At 40.3% G+C, this 22,392-nt stretch overlaps 1 protein-coding gene across 7 annotated transcripts in view; it reads right to left on the reverse strand.

Annotated features, from left to right (window-relative positions):
* Window positions 1-483: 483 nt before the first annotated feature.
* PXK (PX domain containing serine/threonine kinase like) overlaps window positions 484-22,392 on the reverse strand; it is a 31,848-nt gene continuing 9,939 nt past the window's right edge. The window contains exons 1-17 of one of the 7 annotated variants that reach the window (XM_072347376.1): window positions 20,881-20,928; window positions 19,290-19,476; window positions 17,350-17,427; window positions 17,128-17,201; window positions 16,509-16,583; window positions 15,365-15,469; window positions 15,114-15,215; window positions 14,173-14,334; window positions 13,229-13,346; window positions 12,714-12,792; window positions 10,717-10,765; window positions 9,889-9,966; window positions 9,375-9,461; window positions 8,771-8,840; window positions 7,754-7,816; window positions 4,618-4,652; window positions 484-1,608 (exon numbers count right to left, since the gene is read on the reverse strand). In XM_072347376.1, coding sequence (XP_072203477.1) covers window positions 4,636-4,652; window positions 7,754-7,816; window positions 8,771-8,840; window positions 9,375-9,461; window positions 9,889-9,966; window positions 10,717-10,765; window positions 12,714-12,792; window positions 13,229-13,346; window positions 14,173-14,334; window positions 15,114-15,215; window positions 15,365-15,469; window positions 16,509-16,583; window positions 17,128-17,201; window positions 17,350-17,427; window positions 19,290-19,428 — 1,296 coding nt within the window. In that variant the 5' untranslated portion in view covers window positions 19,429-19,476; window positions 20,881-20,928 and the 3' untranslated portion in view covers window positions 484-1,608; window positions 4,618-4,635. Of the gene's footprint in view, window positions 1,609-4,617; window positions 4,653-7,753; window positions 7,817-8,770; window positions 8,841-9,374; window positions 9,462-9,888; window positions 9,967-10,716; window positions 10,766-12,713; window positions 12,793-13,228; window positions 13,347-14,172; window positions 14,335-15,113; window positions 15,216-15,364; window positions 15,470-16,508; window positions 16,584-17,127; window positions 17,202-17,349; window positions 17,428-19,289; window positions 19,477-20,880; window positions 20,929-22,392 lie in introns of those variants that run through there. The other 6 variants (XM_072347373.1, XM_072347372.1, XM_072347375.1 and 3 more) reach the window with 6 other exon arrangements.

The raw sequence follows: 22,392 nt of genomic DNA on the forward strand, positions 1-22,392 counted from the left end.
CTGGGCTCTGAACAATGATATGCACCAACTGTAGTTCTTACAGGTGGGGAAAAAAAAAAGTTACTTTATTCAGACCTGGGTAAGGTAATAAACTATTCAAAAGCAGTAGTTGGGTATGTTTGAAGAGCTGGGCTACAGCTGTGCCAGCCTTTGCTGCAACCACGTACCTGGGTTTAGTTAAGGAGCTCTTCCTGACAGAAGCTTTGTTCTTTGTTCAGCAGCTTCTGTGACTGTCCTGGTAGGGACAGCCTTCCTACAGCAGTCAGTGCAGCACGGCTTGCTCTACAGCCAGGAAAAGGTGCCTTTCCAGTGAACCGTTCTAGAGCAGATACTTACCTCCCTTAAGCAGACATAAGGGCTCAGGCCCTGCTTCAGTTACAGGTCAGGAATACCTTCCAGGGTGCTTCCAAGTAGAAGTGCTACTTGATGAGAAGCCTGGATTGCAGGCAAAATCCAAGCTGAATACATCCACCACCACGCTGCTGGAGGAACTCCATTAACATTTTAATAAAAATGACTGAATATCACAGGTTACATGAAACTGTACAGACATTCTCTGCATAGTAACAAACACGGATGTACTTGAATTTAAAAAATGGATTATTTATAATCCTTTAAAGTGCAATTTGTTTAAGGTTTCAATCAAATCAAAAAAGGATCTTTTCAATAAAGTCTAAGCTGTAAAATTAACTTGAAGTTTCCATTTAACTAAATCATGAATAATATCCCAGTGCCCTATTAACTCCCATTTCAACTATTTCCTTATATAAAAACACTTGCCTTTAGAGTTGTGGGTAGGACGTCCATTTAAACAAGTCTGAGATGGTATATTTTTAGTCCATCAGCAAAAATGGTGGGAATAAGATTTAATTCTCCAGTTCCCTCACCTGTGCAGTATGTGTGACGGGTCGGTTTTTGTTGGTTGGTTTGGGGGGTTGGCTGGGTTCTTTTCGGATTATCTCAAAGAAAACATGCTGATTCAATGCAGTGAGTTAACTGAGTTCCTGCTGGATGACGAGTGTTGGAAAAAGTGAGGGTGGGCTGAAAGTAGATAGGAAAAAAAAAGCGAGGAAGTAATAAAACTAAAAAATGCATTAATTCACCTTGATGACGGTCAGTCCTACTCTTGGTTTTATTCAGCCATATAGAAGTTGCTGTACCTGAAACTGCAGCTAGAAAACAAAACTCTTGAAACCAAATAGAGAATGGAGTACTTAGCATGGCAATGCAATCCAAATGGGGTAATGCTGCTACTTGTGTAAAGCTGAAATAGAGGTAAAAGGGAGCTACTGCACGACTAGCTGCTATATGTGCTGGTGAATCAGTTGCTGATCAGAAAGGCCTTGTTCCTGGACAGCACAGGAGTGGGAGGGGGAATTCAATCCGGGTGTAACCAGTAGCCTCAGCTGATCCTGGGAGCACTGTAGTCACACGTGTGTGTTTTCTTCAGAGTTCCTTTCTGAAAGTTTTGAATGGAGCTGAGTAAAGCTCCTCGGCTTGCACTGACAGCAGGCTGTGGGCTTGGCTGTGTTGGCACCTCTGTGTTTGGAGGAGGAGCTGCTGGTGGCAGGGGTGGCGGTGGTGGTGCTGGGGGGATCGACGATGCTCCTGTTGATTGAGGAGAGAAGATGATGTTTGATTATGCCAAAGAGGTCCTGCCGAAGAGCACTGCAGCCACATAGCTGGACCGTGTCAGTGCTCCACTGGTAACTTCACTCCTTGAAAGCAAGTGGAGTGTGAAGAACAGAACAGGGTGAAAAAAATGCTGATGTGATCCAATCTCTATCTGCAGGTGAGTCACGTCACCTGACACATCTGAGAAGAAGCCTAAAAGGCATCAGTTCACTGGGATGCAAAATGTGACTCAAATGCAATACCGACTAGGAAGCAAATCTTACCCTCTGTTCATATTCACATGATTAACATTACAGGTTTTACAAAGGACCACTCTGCTGTAGCACTTGTGATGAGTGATCAGACTGTACATCAGTTGTAGGTGACTAACTGCAGATAGAGTTGTTTTAGGGTTTAGGGAAATCTTTTACATGTCCGCGGACTCTTCAGCCATGGAGAGACGAGCAAATGCTTGTTTCACTGGCTGAAGGAATCACAATCCACCACTCACACCACCTGCCTTCTTCCTGTGCTCCCATCTTGCACTCTGGCCATTGCTTTTTACCCTAGTCATGTTGTCTCATCATGCTTTGAGCCCTGACAACTTGCAGAGAGAGGGCAGAAAAGCCAGAAACCAGCTGTGTGTGCAGGCAGCTAACCCAGCACTGAGGTTCTGGAAGCTCAGATCCAGACAGGTGGCCTTATTTAACCCAAGCTACACTCCCACACAACGTGCTCCTGTGCTATTCATCAGCTACAAGTTACATCATCATTTCTACACACAGGATCAAAGATACATGGCAGGAGTAAGAGCAAAGGCCAGAGGTGACCCCACGCTGTTCCACAAGACATCCACGTGAAGGTGCATTTACAGCACACCCTCAGTTGTATGTGAATGATGGGCCTGTCTTCACCCTCATATTCTGGAAAGAGAAGGGGGCACAGTGGTTAAGATTTCGTTATTATTCAACAGTGGATTTTAATTCCATTGCCCAGATGATGAGTTAGTTTGGCTAGGGAGACAAATAGTATCTCTAGTCCGATGCTTGTTTGGTAGCTCTGACCTACACTAGGAACATAGCAGTAAGTGGTGAGGACTAGGATGCTTTTTGACAAAGGAGCAAGACAATGCAGGGTCACCCAACACACTACGACTAATGAGGTAGAACTGCTTGCTATGAATTAAGCATATACTAAACAGTTAAAGGAAACTATGTGACGTGGATTCAAGAAGTGTTAAAATTCTCATTGGCATGAAAACCTTGTGGTAATAAGAAAACATAGGAACATACACTGGGCTCCTGTCTTCACTCTCCACCCTTTCAGAAGTAATATTCAAGTCCTAGTAAAGTAACATTCAAGTTCTAGTAGAAATGTCAGAGATCAACTGAAAAAACATCTGGTGCACGTGGATCACCCACTCTCTTAAGTAATCAAAACATTACACAATGTTAGTATAAACTGAAATAACACATCACATACTGATGCCTTGGGGTCATTTAACTTACCCAAACCCGTGTTTTTACACTAGCCTAAGATGTGAGCCTGTTTGTAATTAGAGATACTGAAAACCATCCCTAAGTTAGAGTCCTGTTTGTACTGTGTGTATGGACTGCCAGTAAAGCACAGCAAAGCATAACTGACACTTTGCCAGAGAACAAAACCAAGAACAGTTACATTAACCACACTGGTGGGTTAAAAGGTCAGGGCAGGACTGGCATACCAACGCTTGCTTTGGATTTGGGATCAGATGAACTGCTGTAAAAGAGCCAAGGCCAGCTCATCGCAACTGAGATGGCCTGAAAGAGGTGCAAGAATTTCAGAGAACAACGACAAGATTTTGGCTGGAACAGAAAGGTGAAACTGAAGAGGTTATGCACAGAGTTGTACAAGATACAACAGGGAGCGACCATGAAGACAGTGGCCAGGACTCCATATAGAATACAATTATAACAGTAATATAGGCAGCTAAAGAAGGTACATATTTGACAGAAATGGAGGCAAAAATGCCACTATATAAGTGCTTGGTTTGCTATGATTAGGCCAAGAATCTATGTGCTATCTGCAATTGTTGTTCTGGTTGTTTTACAATGGGGGTATGAAGGACAGGGAGGCAGGGGGAGAGGCTGCCTTTCTGCCTGGATATTTGTTAAGTTCCTCAGTAGCAAGTAATTCTAAATTGTGATGCCAACATCATACAGTTGAAATAAACTCTGAGGAGCTCATACAGCTGATCTCTGCCTTAAAACATATGTACAGGATTTAAGATGGGATTTGACTGGCTATGAGCGTTACATATTGAACACGTTAATTAAGAGCATGGTTCTGAAAATCTGTCATATCCATTCATTTCAGTCAACCTATCAGTCAATCAGAACTAAGCTGTCCCTCCCTTCTTGACATGAGTGGTGCAAGGGAAATCTTAGCTTACTCCAGCTACATCTGCAGGTTAAATTGATCAACCCAACAGTGAAATATTTTCCCATATTTACCCACAAAATACTTCAGGCAAGTGCTCAGTTACCACACAATTATTCCAATACAAATGTTAGAAGCAGCTGACTGCAAACACATTTACTCATTCACACAGTTATAAGAATAAAACACTCAAACAAGAACTTACCAAAGGTTTTGTTTGTGTTTGTTTTTGTTTTTTTTTTACAGGGACATTTTTGTTAAGAGAGTGTGTTAAAAGGAATAGGAAGTAAATCAGATGCTGTAAACTTGATGCCTGAATTGAAACAAAAACTTAATTATGAATATAAAGTGGCAGTGATTGTACAAATAGCATTAAAAACTTTGCTGAGAATGGGATGCAAACAAAGAAAATCGATTTAGTGATAAGAGTTTTTAAAGATGCTGTATTTCATTAAAATGATCCATAAGAATGCTCAGATCTTTTTCTTCTATTCCCTCCCAATACTAAGCAAGTTTAAGATTTGCATTAAACATTCCCATACAGAAACAGAGCATCTTTAAAGAGATAAATCAGCATTAGCTTACTTTTCCGAAAATTCACGTTCAAAATGATGCATGCTCTATTGAAGACAGCAGAGAAAGAGAGAGGACACAAGTTAATCATCCGGATCTCGTGTCAAAGAGAAACAGACAGTGTTAGCTGAAAAGTGAGTACCAAAAAGATCAATACATTCTTATTCACTGCAAAATACATAGGAATAGCAGTTGATTTTTTTTTTTTCCTATTACACATACAACACTTGGATTGTGAATAATGAACTCTACTTCCCATGCTGTAAGCGTTATTATACTTGATCAACAAATAAAACACATGTACTTTTAATTACACATGCTGTAATTCAGGCTTCACAGGATTATAGTGCGTTGAGAGATAGTTAGCAAAAAAACTGCAGGAATATTAGTCACAGAAGATGAAACCCATCCAGTTCATGGCACATTTCCTGTCATGTTAACACCTGCATTTACACTTAAGCTGCATGGATCAGTCAGACAATCAAGGACAGCACTTGCTAAAGCATTACAGTTGTCTTACAGACAGGTGAAGTGCAGGAAAGATGCACCACGTGGCTCTCTATGAAACACGTAGTGAAGTATTCAGAACAACTGGCACAGAAAAGGACACTAAAGTTAAGTACAATTCCTTCAGCTTATCCTCTCTGGGAAGTACAGGACTGCAATACTATTCAGAAAGGAGCTGGCTAAATGGCACCCTCCAAACTTCTCTGATAGAGAGCTCACTGGAATATTATGGGCTTATTGGATTTACAGATGTAGTGAAGTTTTAAACTACCCACAGCACAGTGTTCCGCATCCCTTCTGATCCTAGCCACTAAGGGAAACAACAGATTCTTAATGAAGCAAAGGGGATAAAAGTGTGCAAGTAGTTGGGGAAAGTGAATACATAAAAATCATTCAGGAGAGAATGTCAGAAAGACAGAAGTTACGTTAAGACTCATTTGTCAGGATCTAAGCAATGTACTTCAAAGATGATATTCAGTCAAGTATCTGCAACAGAGCTGGTCACAAACAAGCGCTCCTACCAATGTCTGCTTTTCTTCCCTAGGGCATGATAATCTGAAACCTGTTTACCTCCAGCTGGAGTTTCTAGTTCTGCACATACCCACACACTACATTGATTGAGATGGAGTAGGCTAAAACAAGAGCAAGAGCTTTTGTAGGATATCCTTTTCCATATCAGACTTCATTTTGGCATGGCATCATACCAGCAAGACTCTTTGACTTGCCATGATACTAACACAAACCAGAAGGACAGACTGGAAACCTCACTCCTGCTCCTTCAAAGCAGGACATCTCACCACCATGATGCCCACAAGCAATTTTGGTCTAGAGGTAAATATCCTTAATGAATACAATGAAACAGGACAAAAGAGACGCTACAGCTGCATCAGCCATCACAAATAGCATCTTAACCATGGGGCCAGTGAGTCTTTCACTGAGTCATCAACAGCACACTTGTATAGAATACACACATCACTGATGATGTTACTTGTTTTCTCTTAGAGCTAATATATGAAGTTTCTTCTATTAATTCTACTCACAAAAGCATTCCTGAAATGGTGACACTTGCCTTTACGCCCAAACAAATGCACCAGTACCATCAACCCATTAAAGCACTTCCTGATGTGGTTGCACATTGGGCAATGTGCATCATGTAACACACAGGGCAGATTGCTGTGTCTCCTCAAGCACACTGCCTGCAGGATGACTGACACACTGTGACTGTGTGGTTTGAACTTGGAGCCAAGTTTCTGAGCCAAAACTTCATCCATTTTGAGCCAGTTGAGTCAAGTCCATGAATTAACCTGAACCTGAGCTTTCAATTGAATTCTAACACACATTACAATTGAAATGCCAGTTAAAAGCTGTTTTATTCCAGAAAAAAAAAGTTTTCTAAATATCTGTCTGCTTTGAAGGTGTGGGGATTTTCCTTTGCATTGTTCAGCTTTCTTTTAAAGCATACAGAACCTGAAAGATAAGCCATCTCGCTAGGAGTCAGCGCCCCCAGAAAACAGAGCTGTTATTGTGCAACACAATAACAGTAATTATCTTGTTTGGAGTAACTGGAAGGAGTTAGTTCATAAAATCCACACTTCATTGTACTTTGTACTTGAGGGAGAAATGACTAATTTGAATTTCAGCATCAAAGATTTAAATTACATCCACAGACTGCAGTACCTTACGAATAACCATCCACAACAAACACAAGTTCGATTTCATACTTTGGTATAGAAAGCTCCTGCGAGTAGGAATCTTATGAGCAAGTCATCATAACAGCAAAGCCACAGACAGCCTGTCCTCTAGGTATATATTCCATTAACATCTTTTGCTGTTAAAGTTTACTCGTGCACTTCTTCTAGCCTTTCAGACCGGAGCATGTCCACCATAGCTCAATATTCATATCTGCAATCCAACTTTCATAAGTATTTCTGTTTCTGGCAATGCCCACTCACGCAGATTTCTCTACCACATCCCACCACTTGTCCTAAACATTAGCAAAACTGTTTGCACAGCTACCTAGCAAATGGGAAGTGGAATCTGGTCAAAATGAGATATTATTTTTAACACAAACCAGTTTCTGACTTGTTTCTCTGCATAAGCAGCTCTACTCATGTCACCAGCAGGCTATAGCAGAACAGGGGGGATTTATGTAACCTAAGCTACTCAATTTGTCATACGCCAAAACTTCCAAAATCAGGTGTAAATAGACAATACACAGAACCAAGGGACTGACAAACATTATTTCATAGCCCACAGGCTATTAACATCAGAACAAACACATACTGCAACATGAAGCTCAGAAAAGTCTGGAAAACAGCAGCTTCAGTAGGACTGGAGTAAAATCAGAGACTGTGAAGTAAACACTTAAACTCTACAGGTGAACCATACCAGGTACCTCACAGAAAAGATAATTTTAAAAAAGGAACTGAATTAAGAGTTTCTCTGCAGCCCTCGAAAGAGGCCAAATACCCCCACTCAAGCTGATACAAGACAAACATAATCTCTGTGTTCCACCCTTTAAGGATATCATCCCTTAATCATCTTTGGGAACAACATACAGTTCCTGTGGTTAACCACAGAGGGTAAAACAAAAAGGACACCACAAATTAAAAACAGACATTGCAATGACTCTTGAGCTTACCTGCTGTAGAGGGCGGAGTGGGGGATGATGGAGATGTTAATGGGGAACTCGCCCCAGAGCCTGCTAAATAAAACACAGTCTAGTAACTAAAGCTGTGATGCACAACTCAACACAATCAGACAAGTCAGATTGTTGAAAACAGGCCAACTTTATTGACTGAAGACTCAATCCTGCACCCGACAAAAACTTGGGAAAGATTCCCACTCATATGAACAGTGTCACTCAGACCCGATCTGAACAGAAAAGCTTTACAGTACGTATTATCAGAGGTCCAAACACATAAGAAGCACAGTCAACAGTACTCCTCAATGGGAAACACTTCGTTTCTGTTGCTTAGGCTGTTGGATTTCAGCGTCCAAATTCTGTTTTCCTTAAGAGTTTTGCCACTGCATGGATGGCACCTCATTCCTCCTTCTAAGAGATGATTTTTAGTCAGTTCCTGTACCCACAAGTTACTCCTAACTATCCCACAATAGGCTGATTTTGGACACATTTTAGCCACAAGAAAACTCCACTGAACTGTTCAGTAGTACAGGCCATTCCTTTTAACTACATGAAGACCTGTCAAATGCTCCACTGTTTTAGAAACATGACAATGAAGAAGCGATTTAAAATATATTTATTTTCATTCCTCTTAATACCTTGCTATAGAATACAGATCACCACAGAGTTTCTCTCTGAGGGCTGCATTAGCGAATGCTCCATATACTCAATACTATTATTATCACTCCTGTCATTGAATAGTGATTTTTAAATTTTTTTATTTTTTTTTTTTTAAACACATAAGAGAGGACACATCACTTTGTATCAGATAGCTGAAAATTTAGCTCTAGTGGCATCTCTTAAGTCCTCAACTTATCAATTATCAAAAGCCACAAATAGTACTATCAGCGTTTGGTAGTTGGATATTATGGTGTAAACTGATGGTGACCCTGGGCCTTTCAAGCCACAAAATCATAGTAACAATGAAAACACTGACACAGCTGTGTAGAAGCAAGCTCTTCTCTCTGTAGTTACCTGAGTTATTTGAGTTGCTGTATTTTGCTGAGTGTTCTTCCGCACTTTCATAGGCAGAGCGTTTTGACTTCTTTAAACAAAGAAGAAGAAAGAGAAAGTGGGAATGAATAACCCCTTTCATGATGAAAATCAAGTTAACTCAGAGAACTTTTAACAGCCATCTGATGTATCATACAAGGTTTATCAATGCCCAGAATCAGTCTTCCCCAACCAACATGTGCTGCTGCAAGGACAACAGCAGCAAGGCAGCACTGTGCTCAAATGTATCCAGGCAAACCAGACAACTTCAGTAAGCTCTGACTGCAAGGGGAATGTAGAAAACTGATGCAACAAAATGGATGAGAAATAGGTAGAGTGCTGCAGAAAACTAAAAAAAAGAAAACAAACCTCTAAGACCTTCACTGGGCAGCAGGTGTTAGTTAAGCCTGTTTTCATTAAGTATAGGTTAATAGGTTAAACAGTCAGCAGTCATTTGGCAAGTATCATCACTTAGCTACAAATGAGGAAGAACATCACAGGACTGAATACAGCAGCACGTCTGTGGATGTTCGTGCTACACAACGAATAACTTTCTGTGTGAGAAACCTATTTAAAGACTGTTTACCTTTCTTGCTAAGATCTTCCTTTTCTTTTTTTCTTCTTCAGAGCCATGATGAGACTGAGCTCTTGTCAGTCTTCTGTGCTGGTGAATCTTCAGAATTAAGGGGAAAAAAGGAAAAAGAAAGAAGCCATGTTAAGATCCCAAGTGTTCTCAAACAAAGCATATGTTTGGGGTGCAAGAAAAAACAATTGCAGTCACTTTGCATGTGTAATTTTCTTTTTTCATTTTTAACTCTTATCTTTATGGCTGCTGATAGAGTACGGAGCCTCACAGAGCAATTAAGATAATCCTTTAATTTAAGAGTCCCTGCGAAGCTGCACCACTAAAAAGTGTGTAATTCCATGCCTTCAACAGCTGCTCTACAGCTGCTCAATACCATATTTTTGAGAAAGCACATCTGTTGATGAAAACCTTTGTTACTCTGAAACTTCTGGAGTAAGAGTTCACTTTCCATATTTAAGAGATAAGAGGAAACAGAATGTCTTTAGGAAAGACAGTAAAGGAACGCAGAAGTTACCAATTTCTGTTCTTCTGTTAATCTCTTCTCTATGCATTCCTTGGACATTTTCAGTGCTTCTCTTAGCTTCGTAGGAATCTAAGAAACAATGGAGGAAAAAAAAATAGAATCAAACAACAGAATGTGATAAAGGAAAAACAACTTCACTGTTCAAAACTCACCATTCATCTGACTATGCTGCACATCTAAAGATCCAACTTCTGACACTATTCCCTTAGTGGAGGAGAAAAAAATCTCTAGACGCAAGTTTTCCATTCCAAACTTAGTGACCGATTCAACAACTTGGACAGAGAAGCAGTGAATAATGGAAGGGATACTCTAACACCAAGGACAGATAATTACTACAATATTCTGTTCACATCCCTGAAGTGCCACAATTCTGACAATCACAGGACACTCAGCACATTACTGTTTGAAGTGCCCTGGGGTTGCTCCCCCCAGTGGGAGCAGGATGTGGCTCCCTGGAAGTCCCATCTCTGAAGCTGGCTAGAGAGTGCCAATGGTCTCACTGAGAAAAATCAGCTCTCACATGCCTTAGTGGTTTGCTTCCTCTCAGTGCAAGGTAGGCAGCTTACCTGCGCTCCTAAAGTACAGCACCATGGTTAGTTGTGCAGATTAGTTCCACCATCTCCACTCAAATCACTCATGGATCACACCATGCCCCAATTCTAAGGGTTGTTATATAATTCAGAAAAGGAATAGAAATACTGATGCGAATCACTGAAAAGTCAAGTAAAGCCAGCCATCCTCTACTGTTAATCAATTAACGCCCAACCACCCACAACCTGGCAATTCCACAAACATCAGCAAATGAACATTCAATTCTACCTTAAACTGTGGCTTCTCAGAGTTTGTTAGCAGGACATCACTGAATAATCTGCAAGTGGATGAAAAAAAAAGGGAAAAAATGAAAAGGAACATTACTTCTATGAGACAGGTAGAAGCACAGAGAGAACACTGCTGATACTGTTCACCGAACTCTTTCCTCTTTCCCTCCTCCATTCTCATCCCCATCTCACTGTTTTTATGCACCGCTTTTTATTTTCCCAGCCCTGCTTTAAAGTCAGCAGCACTTCCCTTAGAACACAGCTACTACTGACAGCAGAGCTACCAAGACTCAAGGCGGTATTTTGAAAACTGAAAGAATGTCTGTAACTATCAAAGGCAGGGAAGGACTTCACCCCGCCAAACAAGTGCCTTTTCCTTAAAGCTACACACATTCTTTAATGACCAAAGATTGCCAGGGACTATGCCGGCTGTGCTAACAGTTGTACTCTCTCCGCTGTGGCACCAGCAAGAGCATCAGTGATGAACGCTTTTCCATCCAAAACAAAGACACTAGAGGGCGATGTTAGGTTGAAAATAAATCAGTCCATTTCCAGGTACTTTGTTCTGGAGAACGTGCTAGAAAACTGTCCTAGAAAAGGATCACGAGTCCAGCTCCAAGTTAAGTAAGTCACAGATTCCTGTTGCTGTTCGACTGAAAATTATCACAGGTCCACACTAGAGAGAACAAATTTAAACCTACAACCAAGTTTATAAGATCAGTAGTCCAAGAATAATTCTCAAATAGATCAAATTTAAATAACAGAAGAAAAAAAACAACTCACCCTTGTTCATAGGGCAATTTTCTGACCCCTTCTGACTACACATCCTTGCAAAGTTAACTAAACTCACAGTTTATATAGAACAGCTTAATAAGTATTAAATTACATTCTTTCCATTGCACAACATGATGAACATCTCTGTGAAGAGATGTCATACAATATCCTACGTATCAGGTACAGCTGGGCACGGACTGTTTGTTCGACATCTTTTAACACCTATCTGTTCCTGTATTCATTTTTCCTACAGAATTTCTCCACTCCTTACATTCTATTCTCTACCTCCTTTCTGCTTCCAGAGGAAGAGCGGAGGGATGGAGTAGAAGGAATAGGAGTTTGAGACACGACTGCAGCCACTCATCTCAACCAGGAAACACAACTCTTGGTGCTTGTTCTGAAGGCACTGCAAGTTGTACACTGCGAGATCAGTCCCAGATATAGATATGGGCAATCTTGTCATTTATGAGGTCATGATTGTAGCATCTCATAGTAAGGAAAAGCAAGCCCATCAGGAACTGTAGTTCTGTTCTCAGCTTGCTGATGACATGTCACAGCATGGTGACAGTCAACAACTTCCCTGGTAATACTGGCTCTTAGTTGCAGGAAAGGTGGCATGCAGACAGCACGATTTCCAGCTCAGCCATGCACAGACACTTCTTTCTACATCCTAATGTTTCTCCATTCCTGCCTTTACTACTTTGCTGTGTCACTAGGAGGACAGTACGTAAGAAATTTTCCTCCATCTGTGCCATCTAAGCCAGCCTTGGAAGAAACGTGACAGAACTTCTGCCAAACAAACTGACTCAGTCTAAAAGTTACTGCTGAGCAGAGCAAGAATCTATTTTGCTATATGTCATATGTAAATGGACAGCCAAACCTACTGAACAAGGTCTGGAAGGACACAGAAAGAGATTCCTTATTGTAAATGATTTAAATGATCCAATACATAATCTTAATCATGCCTGCATTGCTTTAATAGCCAAATAACTGAAACCACAGCACCACACTCCTGCACTCCAAGAGACAAAGAAATCCTAAGTGAGTACCTATCATATTTATAAGTGATGACTTCTATGAAATCTGTCAATTTTAAATCATCATTTGGAATATGCTACACATTCCTCAGAATAAAGAACAAATCTTTCAGATAAAGAACAAGCAAAAAGATTCTCCCTCATTATATAATTATTATGAACATAAAACAAAAACATTAAAACTTACGGCATCTGTAAGAGCCGTGAAACAGTTGGCATGCCATTCTTCATAGCTTCACAAGTCAGAATGGATTCCAACACAGACACTATCAAAGAAAGAATAAGAATGGACACATTTTTGCACTGCAGGACAGCAAACAATTTAGAATGAAAGTCTGACACTTTGTATTATGTTCCTCTAAGTATTCCATCAACTAAGTGGTGATGAAGTTTTATGACATGTGGTTTTTATTATAATGTTATTGTTACACGTAAAAACTTTTCAAGAATGTTAGACACGAGGCCAGGGCATCCAGACATCTAATTACTACACACTGTTTTATCATTCAGTTAAAAATATGTCTATATTTATATGCTACATATTTGAGGAAGAACATTTTCTATTTTTAAAAATCACTAAATAACGATTCCTAGTCACAGGCTGTGAAGGTTTTAGGTTACTATTTCAAAGCACTTCAGCTTAAACACAAGGTAAGAGTTCCCAGGAAGCTGAGGCTGCCACCATCTGGATTGGATACTAACCAACAGACATTGATGGCGCAGGAGGGAAGCTGTCTACTGGAATTGTATCTGGGGGTCTTCCATAAGTCATTTCATACAGTAAGTGCCCAAAGCAATGTACATCAATGCCTTCTAACGTCTGTAAAGGAAGAAAAGCAAAACAAGTAAAAACACAACTTGCTAGGACTGTTTAGCTTATCCACAGCTTCTTTTAAAGCATGTAATAACATCTTAGCAAGAAGAGTGGTCTTGCATTTGAATACTGAAAAGAGGAACCACTGAGTTCCTAACCACAGCCTAACCCTGCACAACTTGAAGCTCAAATGAAATCTTCACACCTCAAGCAAAGAAGTTACTGCTGTATTTCAGTTAGTGATGATGCAAACAGGAGAGCATTATAGTGTAATGTAAAAATGTGTAAGGAGTAAACTTATTGCATAGGCAGCAGTTCAGAGAAATGAACATTGATGCAAATCAGAGCTGAGCACATTTTCCTAGCTAAGGAAAATAGCTGCACAAGCTAAGTTCCCAGACAGCACAACTCAGAGATTTTTGAATCATGTTCAGATGGAAGTGGCTTCTTGAACTGGAGGAGGCTTAGAGCTTTGATGGCTCTAGGAAGCTTGGATCAACCATGAACTTTTGATCATTCCTTTGACAACACAGTAAAACTTGTTTAGCAAGGTCAGCAAGCAGCTGCCTTGTGATGCTCCACTTAATTTATTGCAATGAGCATTTAAGAGCTAGGCAAGATGCTGGCTAAAAGACCATATGGTTAAAACAGGGCATATTTTGTTAAATAGCTTTGTAGGAAGATCATATTTTGCTGTATAAGCCTAAAATAAATAGGCACCCTTCAGATAGGCAAAAATTCGCTTCTAATAAATAGTACAAGTTCTCCACAAACTCAGGATGAGGATAAAGGGATGCACAAGAGTAAATTAAGCTGATCTTCTGAAACTTACATTAATTTTTCGAAACTGTGAGAAGTACGACCGATAAAATGATGGAAGTCCCAACAAGGAATTTTCTAGATCCAGTAACTTGCATGTGTCCCCATCCAGCACCACATTGGCAGAGTGAAGATGGCCATACGGAAATCCCTTCTCATGCAAGAATTTTAATACCTGAAAAAAATCCAAGACAGAAGTGCAGTCACAAGATGTCCTGATGATCTCAGGATCTCAAATGCTCCAATACAGAAGCAGATACATAATAAGCAAAGCCTCTAGTTTGGAATTCCTACTAAACTTGATCTTCCATCTACTCCACCTTTGGCTGACTATCCATTTCCATTTCACTGGTAACGCTTCTCAGAGAGCACATAGCTGATGCTATCCTCAAAGCAGGCTCAAAGACACTTCCCAAAGAGACCTGGAAACTAAAAGCTACAGTTCTACCAAATATTACAGTTCAAGAGCCCACAGATTCAATGACAATGACTTGATGGCCCATTTTTCATAGGCTATGAATTACTTCTTTCCCTTTCACCCCAACTGGAAAAAACTTCTGAGGATAAAGGGATGCACAGAAGTCAGATAAACTAGTTTTTCTGAAACATCAGCATCTTCCTCCCACCTCAGCTGCACATGTAATAGCTGCCTTGTTATTTTTTCTTTCCTTTTTTCCATCAGTCAGAACTAGCCTTATATGTATCTACATTCAGCTCCTAGCAGTTCATCTCAATTTACATTTAACTTTGAAGTCTGCTGCCAAAAAAAATGTTGCTTGCACAAAAGTTAGTCTATTTTTTCTAGTTACGTTGTTGGGCTCAAAAAACAAACAAACCCAAAACCTAAAAACAAGAAAACAAACACAAACCACATCAAACAAAAAAAAAAAAAAAAAAAAACCACCACAAAAACCCACAGATAAATAAAGTATGATAAGGAAAGCAAGAAAATACCTCTAGTATTTGTCTTCCATATGTCTTTATCTGCTGAAGTTCGAGACCTTGAATTTTCTTAGGATTGCAATACTTCTTCAGGAAGGGATCTTTTGGTCTGGCCTTTAAAAGAATCACACATATCAAGTACCATGCTCAGAAAAGCCTAAAATTGTCTTAGCTTGTCTAACAGCTTCAGAAAAGACATACTATGGACTTTCCAACAAATATTCAACCATTTGAGGTGGGGGAGAAGGGAGAGAACATATTACCTTATAAATAAGGTCCTTTAGCGTCCCTTTTTCATTGAATGGTCTAATAACCAGCGCTGAAGATTCACTGGCGGTGGCAAAAGTGACTTTGTAAATATAGGGATGCTACCAAAAGAAGAAACTGTAGGTAAGTTTCAGGTGACAGATTCTGTAATTCACTTCTTCTCAATTCATGAGAAAGGTAAGATCCGTCTGATGTGCCTTTTAAGCAATAAAATGCATTCTGCCTGTCACATTAGCTCAAGTTATTCACTCTTAACTTAAAGTAAAAGCAAACTCCACAAGAACACTGCTACATTCTCACATAAAAAACAAGAAAAATCCATTCTTTTTTATTTTAAAAAAAAAAAAAAAAAAGAAGAAAGGCTGGCAGTTTAGATAAATGAAGAATCCATCTCAATTAACCCTTAATGTGTGAGCAGCTTTACTACAGGTTTAAGCCATGCTAAGCTAATGAATTTATTCAGGGTTTTATACAACTGTGGCACACAAGAAAACCCATCATTAACAGCTGTTGTAACAGTCCTGTGTCTTTAGAAATCACTATAACGACTTCCAGCAACACTGTGAAACCAAATGAGAAGTACATGTTGAAATAACTAACACATGCAACACATACACTAACTGAAATTGCTAGTTAGGTTAATGACTTCTCATTCATATTTTATTTTAATGCATCAACTTCAGTTTGTTTAGGGGTTAAAAGCCTGGTTGTCAGTCACTTCTGGTGATCTGGTACTACGTGATGTTTCTGTCTAAAATTCAAAGAACTGAAAAAACAATGGCACTCTACTGCCTGAGAACGTTCCCAGTATACTGGTTAGAGAGATATCCTAACAGCCTGAAAGTGTGAGAGAATGAAATAAAAGCTCATGATCACACAGTACGGCTCCTGAAGAGAAGAATACAATTAGCCACAACTCTGAAAGCTCTGCAACAATTCAGCAGGATTATGATTAGTGCTGAAAACATGTTACCTCATACTGTGTGGGAAACTTAATTAAAAAGTTCACACACCTTTAAATGAAAGCAACTCTAAAATTATAAACCATGCCTACTAGACTACATGCATTATTGCAAGATCAGCCCTTGCAAGCACTCCTTTTGCGCTGGCACAATTTACAGGTCTTCAAGTAATACTCACAGAACAGGAAGAAAGAAGTTTTACAGCATACTGTAAGTCTTTGTCAGACAAGTATTTATCAGGGCCAAGATCAGCCTAAAAATAAATAGGAAAAGAAAGGTATCACAATTGATGTTATATTCCATAACATTTGATCTCCATTCTGCTCTGTGTGAAGGCAAATGCTTCAACATATATTTTGAGTGCAAGCAAGGAAATTTTGCATGGAAAAAAAAAAATTAAAGGGCAGAATAAGGTCATGGTTTCACAATACAAAGCATCTGACAGTATGTATTATTGCCTGCTTCCTCCCCAGTAGCTGACCCGTATACTACCACTGAATGAACTTTGCCAAGCCCCAACTGAGGGACTGTGTGCACTATGAACTGATAAAGCATCAATCCCCGCCTTTTTCTCCTCCGCCAAAACCACCTTCCCTTCTACTGCAGGCTTCAGCAATATCCACCCTCCAGTAAATTTCACAAAGGAGTTTCCACACCACTCACCTACCTGTGGGCTCTCAAGGCTTTCAGAGCCTGAACTTTTAACACTAGCTGTCACTCCTACCTGGTAGACAATATAAATGAAGTAAGGCAAGTTTGTTATGAAAGACTCGAGAATAAGATGAAAGAATACATACCCAGCTCAACATTAGCCGTTCCTTTGGTTGATTCTTTATCTTCATTAAAAAATATTTCTTACGTATTCGCCAACCTACAGGAAAAGAGTCATCACCAGTTTTAATTAAAGTCCTACTAAATCACATGGCTTACCTCAGGACAAAGCTTGTAAGCAAAGACAATATTATGACAACTCAATGAAAAAAACACAGCAAGTTTTTGTGCATACATGCTCTTCTTACCTATATCTTTTAATGGTTCTACCACTTCCCACTTTGGCTCTGATCGGAAGAACATTGAAACATGCTGTAAGGCAATTTCTGGGGAGAAAAAAAGAGACTATTTAATGTGATTTTTACATTACTAGGTAAGGTTCAAGCCTGCAGGATTTCAGACTCAGTCAGCAAAATCACTTTAAAAGAAAATCAGATAAAACCACACTTAGAGGGCATTTGCATTTTTAACCTGAGAACTCAAATCCACAGAGAAAACAGAAAGCACTGCCTTCAGAAAACATGGCTTACTAAGTTTGCATTCTATTTCTACTAGATCTACATTCCCAAGTCTAAATCTAATGCTCATAGCAAAGATTTCCCACACGTGGGATACCCCGTGGTAGATCAGAAAATGTTTTTGCCATACCTATAGAAGCGCTACCTTGAAAACCTCCTTACTATACATTTAATAAGGTATTTTTCTAGCTATTGTGATCCGATATGCATTTCTGAGAGGAAAGGAAAGGAAAAGGGGAGAAAAAAAGAGAAAAAGAGAAAAGAAAAAGAAAAGGAAAGGAAGCCCTTCTGGTTACTGAGCTCTCCCACAGCTGGGAATACAACTGGTGTATTCATGAGGAGATTGGAGGGGAAATCTCCATGAGAAATGATGACAGCAGGGGCAGAAAGGGAACCATGCCAGCAAGGAGCTTTCTCAAACACAGCTTATCTTAAGAACACAGCAAAAAGGTAAGGATGCGCCATATCCTTCTGCACACTAACTTCTCAGTCTAAAAATATGCTATGAAAAATAGAACAGCGCACTAAATGTCAGCTCACTGCTCCAGTATTAAAAGATGACAGGCTGATGTTGTCTCCAAAGACCACAGGCAACTATCTCAGTGCTACTAACCTCCCTGCAACTTGCAGTAGGAAAAATATTCTTGATGAAAGCACTCGGAATTAACACAGAAGTCACGGTATCTCCTACAGGATTCAAACTGCTTGCTCAGCATTAGCCAGACAAACTGCATCCTTAGAGTTACTAATAATTTACATCTCCTCCACAGCTTATCGTAAGCATTCGGGAAATGTTCTTTGCACTTTGAAGCTGAAAACAGAACGTTACACAAAGAGAGAGCAAAAAGACAAGTAAAGAGGAAGCAGTAAGTTCCTGCTTGAGCTGGCTGTGCTTTTATGAAAACGAGCTTTGCATTCTGCAAAGAGTCAGTCTGCCTGTGAAGTAAATCTACGGTGTGGGTTTCACAAAGAGGAAGTTTTTTGGTCTATCAAATTCTAGCAGTTTCCAGTGGCTGAAGCCAGAGAAATTCAAAGGAAAGACATTTAATACTGAAGAGAACTGATCACTGGGGTATCATTTGAAGGGCTGCAGTGATTTTCCACTTGAGGGCAGGGAGGAAGGTATTCACTCAAGCCTTGAAAAAACATCAAACATATCTCACATATCTCATACGATTAGTTCTACGAAATTCTGCAACCCAAAGTGGTGGTGAGATCTACACAAGATGATAGCAGCTGATTCTGTTGATTTGGAACATATAAGAACCATTACAAAATGCAAGATCCTGTGCTCAGAACATGAGTGGTGAGAGGAGAACTGATCAGCTGGTTTACCCCGATAAACAACTAACTTCCAAACACCAATCCTCCCACTCACCACCACCTACTGTGAAAACAGATTCCAGTTGCATTTCCCCATCTCCTTCAGGTTCACATTATATAGAAGTTAATTTAAACATTTGGATTTGGCTATCACAGCACAACTTGTTCACAGAACTGGGTAAACGCTGCTATACTGTGCATGCGATTATATGTGATGGCTGTGATGGTTATTCCCCCGTACTTCTGCTGCAACATGCTTTGGTGTAAATCCCCGCCAGCACGGCTGGAAGACACACACACACATGCTGCAGTGAAGCTGTAATGCAGTCTTACAGTTCCCCACTTACCAGTGTAGTTTACAGAATAGCTGTTTGGATCCAAGAACTTTTTTACCAGTTCACAGTTAGACAGTATGTGATGGGAAGTAATCACATCGAGATAGGCCTGGAGTCCCTTCTGTCTTTCTGCTATGAATTCACGCTCCATATTTCCAATCAATTTTTTTGGAGGAAGAGGTAGACTTAGAGATGAGATCTTAAACAGAGAAGAAAAATTACTAACGGTGCTCTTAAAGTGCCTCAGGGATGTAAACTAACAATGCAGAAAGTAAGACTCCTAGCAGCGAGCTGACTACTAGATAATTCTTTCCACACCATATATATACATATATACACACAAGCTTCTATGCTTTTTTTTCAATGTACTGTTATCAGGGAAAGGCAGTCAGACAATAGCTTGCATCCCAGTATAAAGAGCTTCTTAAGTGGAACAACACTGAAAACATGAGGAGATCAATTTTTGCTGATGAGTCATGCATTCAAGATCACTGCACAGAGCTTTCAGACTCTAAATGGCTACATTTGAGCCAAATTCTATTATACACCTTTGTGAACACACCTTATCATTTTCTCCTGGCAAGACTTACACTTTCTTATTTAAAGAAGTGCAGATTAACAACTTTCCTCTTGCCTCTACTGCTTTTATGGGTAATTTAAAGCCCTTATTGTCAGTATATCAAATCTGTAACTTCAGATACAGAGCAACTTCTCCTCCTTTTCTGAATCTGCTGCTGTGCATTTTTTAAACTGCTGCATAACTTTCAACCCAGAAACAGCTGCAATTCACTGGTGGGCAAATGGCAGTTGTTTCATGTTGATTTGTGAACCAAAATATCAGATAAAAATCAGATAAATGCTTTGGAATAGATGAAAACCTGTGCAGAAGCCCAAAGCGTTATGTAGGTGAGATCAAAGAGATCATCTTTAGAAAACAAATGTAGGCTGCACACTGATTATATGTAATTACATCTCATGAACTGCCACAATCAATGTTTGACACCGGTAACACACGCCTGTCCTGCAGATCTCAGCACCTGCCCAGGATACACTGAATCTCCACAGGAGTTATCTTTAAGAAACGTGCTTCACAGCAATCAATTACATTCAGTGCAATAACCCCCACTTCCAAAGCAAACAAGTCACCGAGGGGAAGGCAGAGGGGGCTTAACGATTCTCATTTTAACCAGTGGAGAAAGGAAGGATCAGTTCAACCAAGTGTGGCAGAGGCAGCAATCTCTTACCTTTTTTTCTTCCTCCTTTTGAACCCACAAGTTGCTTCCCCCCACCAAACCCTGGTACTGCCTCTGGCTCTGACTACAAACCACAGGCTGAGAAAGAATGACAACTATGTCTATATTGCAGATGTTAACCCAAATCATCCTGTCCACTGAGCTTTCATTACAGTTCTTTTACACACCCTTGGGGAAAGCAAAAAAGCATCTGGGAATAAACCCCAGAGCAACAACGCACCACTTACAACCTGCAGTTCACCAAATCAGCTCTAACACCACAGGCATGCAAGGCCTGCATTTGGCAAACCACTCCTTCAATTCAACAAAGCTTCTAAATACAAACTAAATGCATTTCTGACATTACTCACTTGAAAAGCACGTCCAGTCACAATCACCTTTATCTTCTTGACCTGACAGCTAGCTACCATCAGAGAGAAAAGGACTTGAGTTCACATGTTTTCAAACCACTACTCCTTTCCTCCCCCCACCTCCCCAACAAACCTCACGTCTGCTATTTTTCAGCAGAAAGCAACGTTCACCCCCAGGTTTTTGTAGTTATCTCCAAAAGCCAGAGCACGGTGGGAGCAGCACCACAGCCCCCACCTCGCTGAGGTCCTGACCTTCCCAGCACACAGTGGCTCTGGATGGGCTGTGCCACAGCAGAATCAGGAACTTTTCTTATCTTCAAGACACAGCCTGCTCCAAAGCTGCAATAAAATGCCTCACGAAAGCCAGATGTCTTGCTGTAAATCCTGTACTGGTATTCACTTAATTTTTTTTTGCAGTCTGGAGGTTTTTGCTTGTTTGCTTTGTTGTTGTTTTAATCAATTTCAACATGTACAAGATGAGGGTTTACATTGTTTATAAAACAAGTCATGGGACCTGAGGACTGTGATGAAATACTGTTGCTTAGAGTTCTGGATGGAAAGAACTGAGGAATGCTGTGTGTCTTAATGGATCAGAAAACTTCAATGCCAGCACCTCAGAGCAATTCATGCAATTTATAAAAAAAGCTTAAGAACAGAACAGTGGGGTGAAAACTGCAATCTAACGTGCTTCTCATCGCCTATTGTCTGCTGCCTCCCAAGCCCTGTCTGAAGGAGCACTGGTTGTCAGAAGCAGAGCTGTGCAACCTTGGTAAAGGCTCTAAACTCAACTCTGCTGGGTTGAAGAATAACACCACAGGCTGTGGCTCTACAGCAGCCAGAAAAGGCTTTCTCAAAGCAGAGATGCATCTTTGCTTTCCAGACTATAAAAGCAGAAAAATGCAGGAGCTGGAGATTGAGGGAGTGAGCGGTTGTTCTCACTGAAGGGGATGAAGAGCTAATGAAGATGACCTACTAATTAAGCTGCCTGCTACACATCATCATATCTAACTTAGAGTGGAATGCGTTGATGATGCATTTTGATCTTTTCTAATCATCTAAGGAGCTGACGTTGCTGCCCCAGCTCTCAGTACCCTGTAGCTGCAGACTCTCCCTCAGTTCCAATTCCTCCTTGTCCCATTCTGCAAGTTTTATCAAACACTTCCCTTTTATCATTCACCTCTGCCACAGACGCAAAGGCCTCTTTCTTTACTACATCACATGTAAGCTATTTACCTTTGCTTACCACACCTTCCACCTAAATTTGAAGTCAAAGGCCCGATACCTTTTCCAATAGACCTGGCTCGTGTGAAAGTTAATCGAGAAGGTAACAAAGCTCTGTAACGCCTTAACATTCTGCTCCCCACAGTTAAGAGGTGCCTGCTGTAGAAGATTAAAAAAAAGAACTCTCCATCTTCCCTCTAAAGCCTTCTCAAAACTGTTTCTCCGTGATCTCCACCAAAACTTGGCCATGGTGAAGGCTCCAATGAGCGCTGTATACTTGCTGTGCTGACC

Source organism: Excalfactoria chinensis, chromosome 12, assembly GCF_039878825.1.
Source record: "Excalfactoria chinensis isolate bCotChi1 chromosome 12, bCotChi1.hap2, whole genome shotgun sequence".
NCBI lineage: Eukaryota > Metazoa > Chordata > Aves > Galliformes > Phasianidae > Excalfactoria > Excalfactoria chinensis.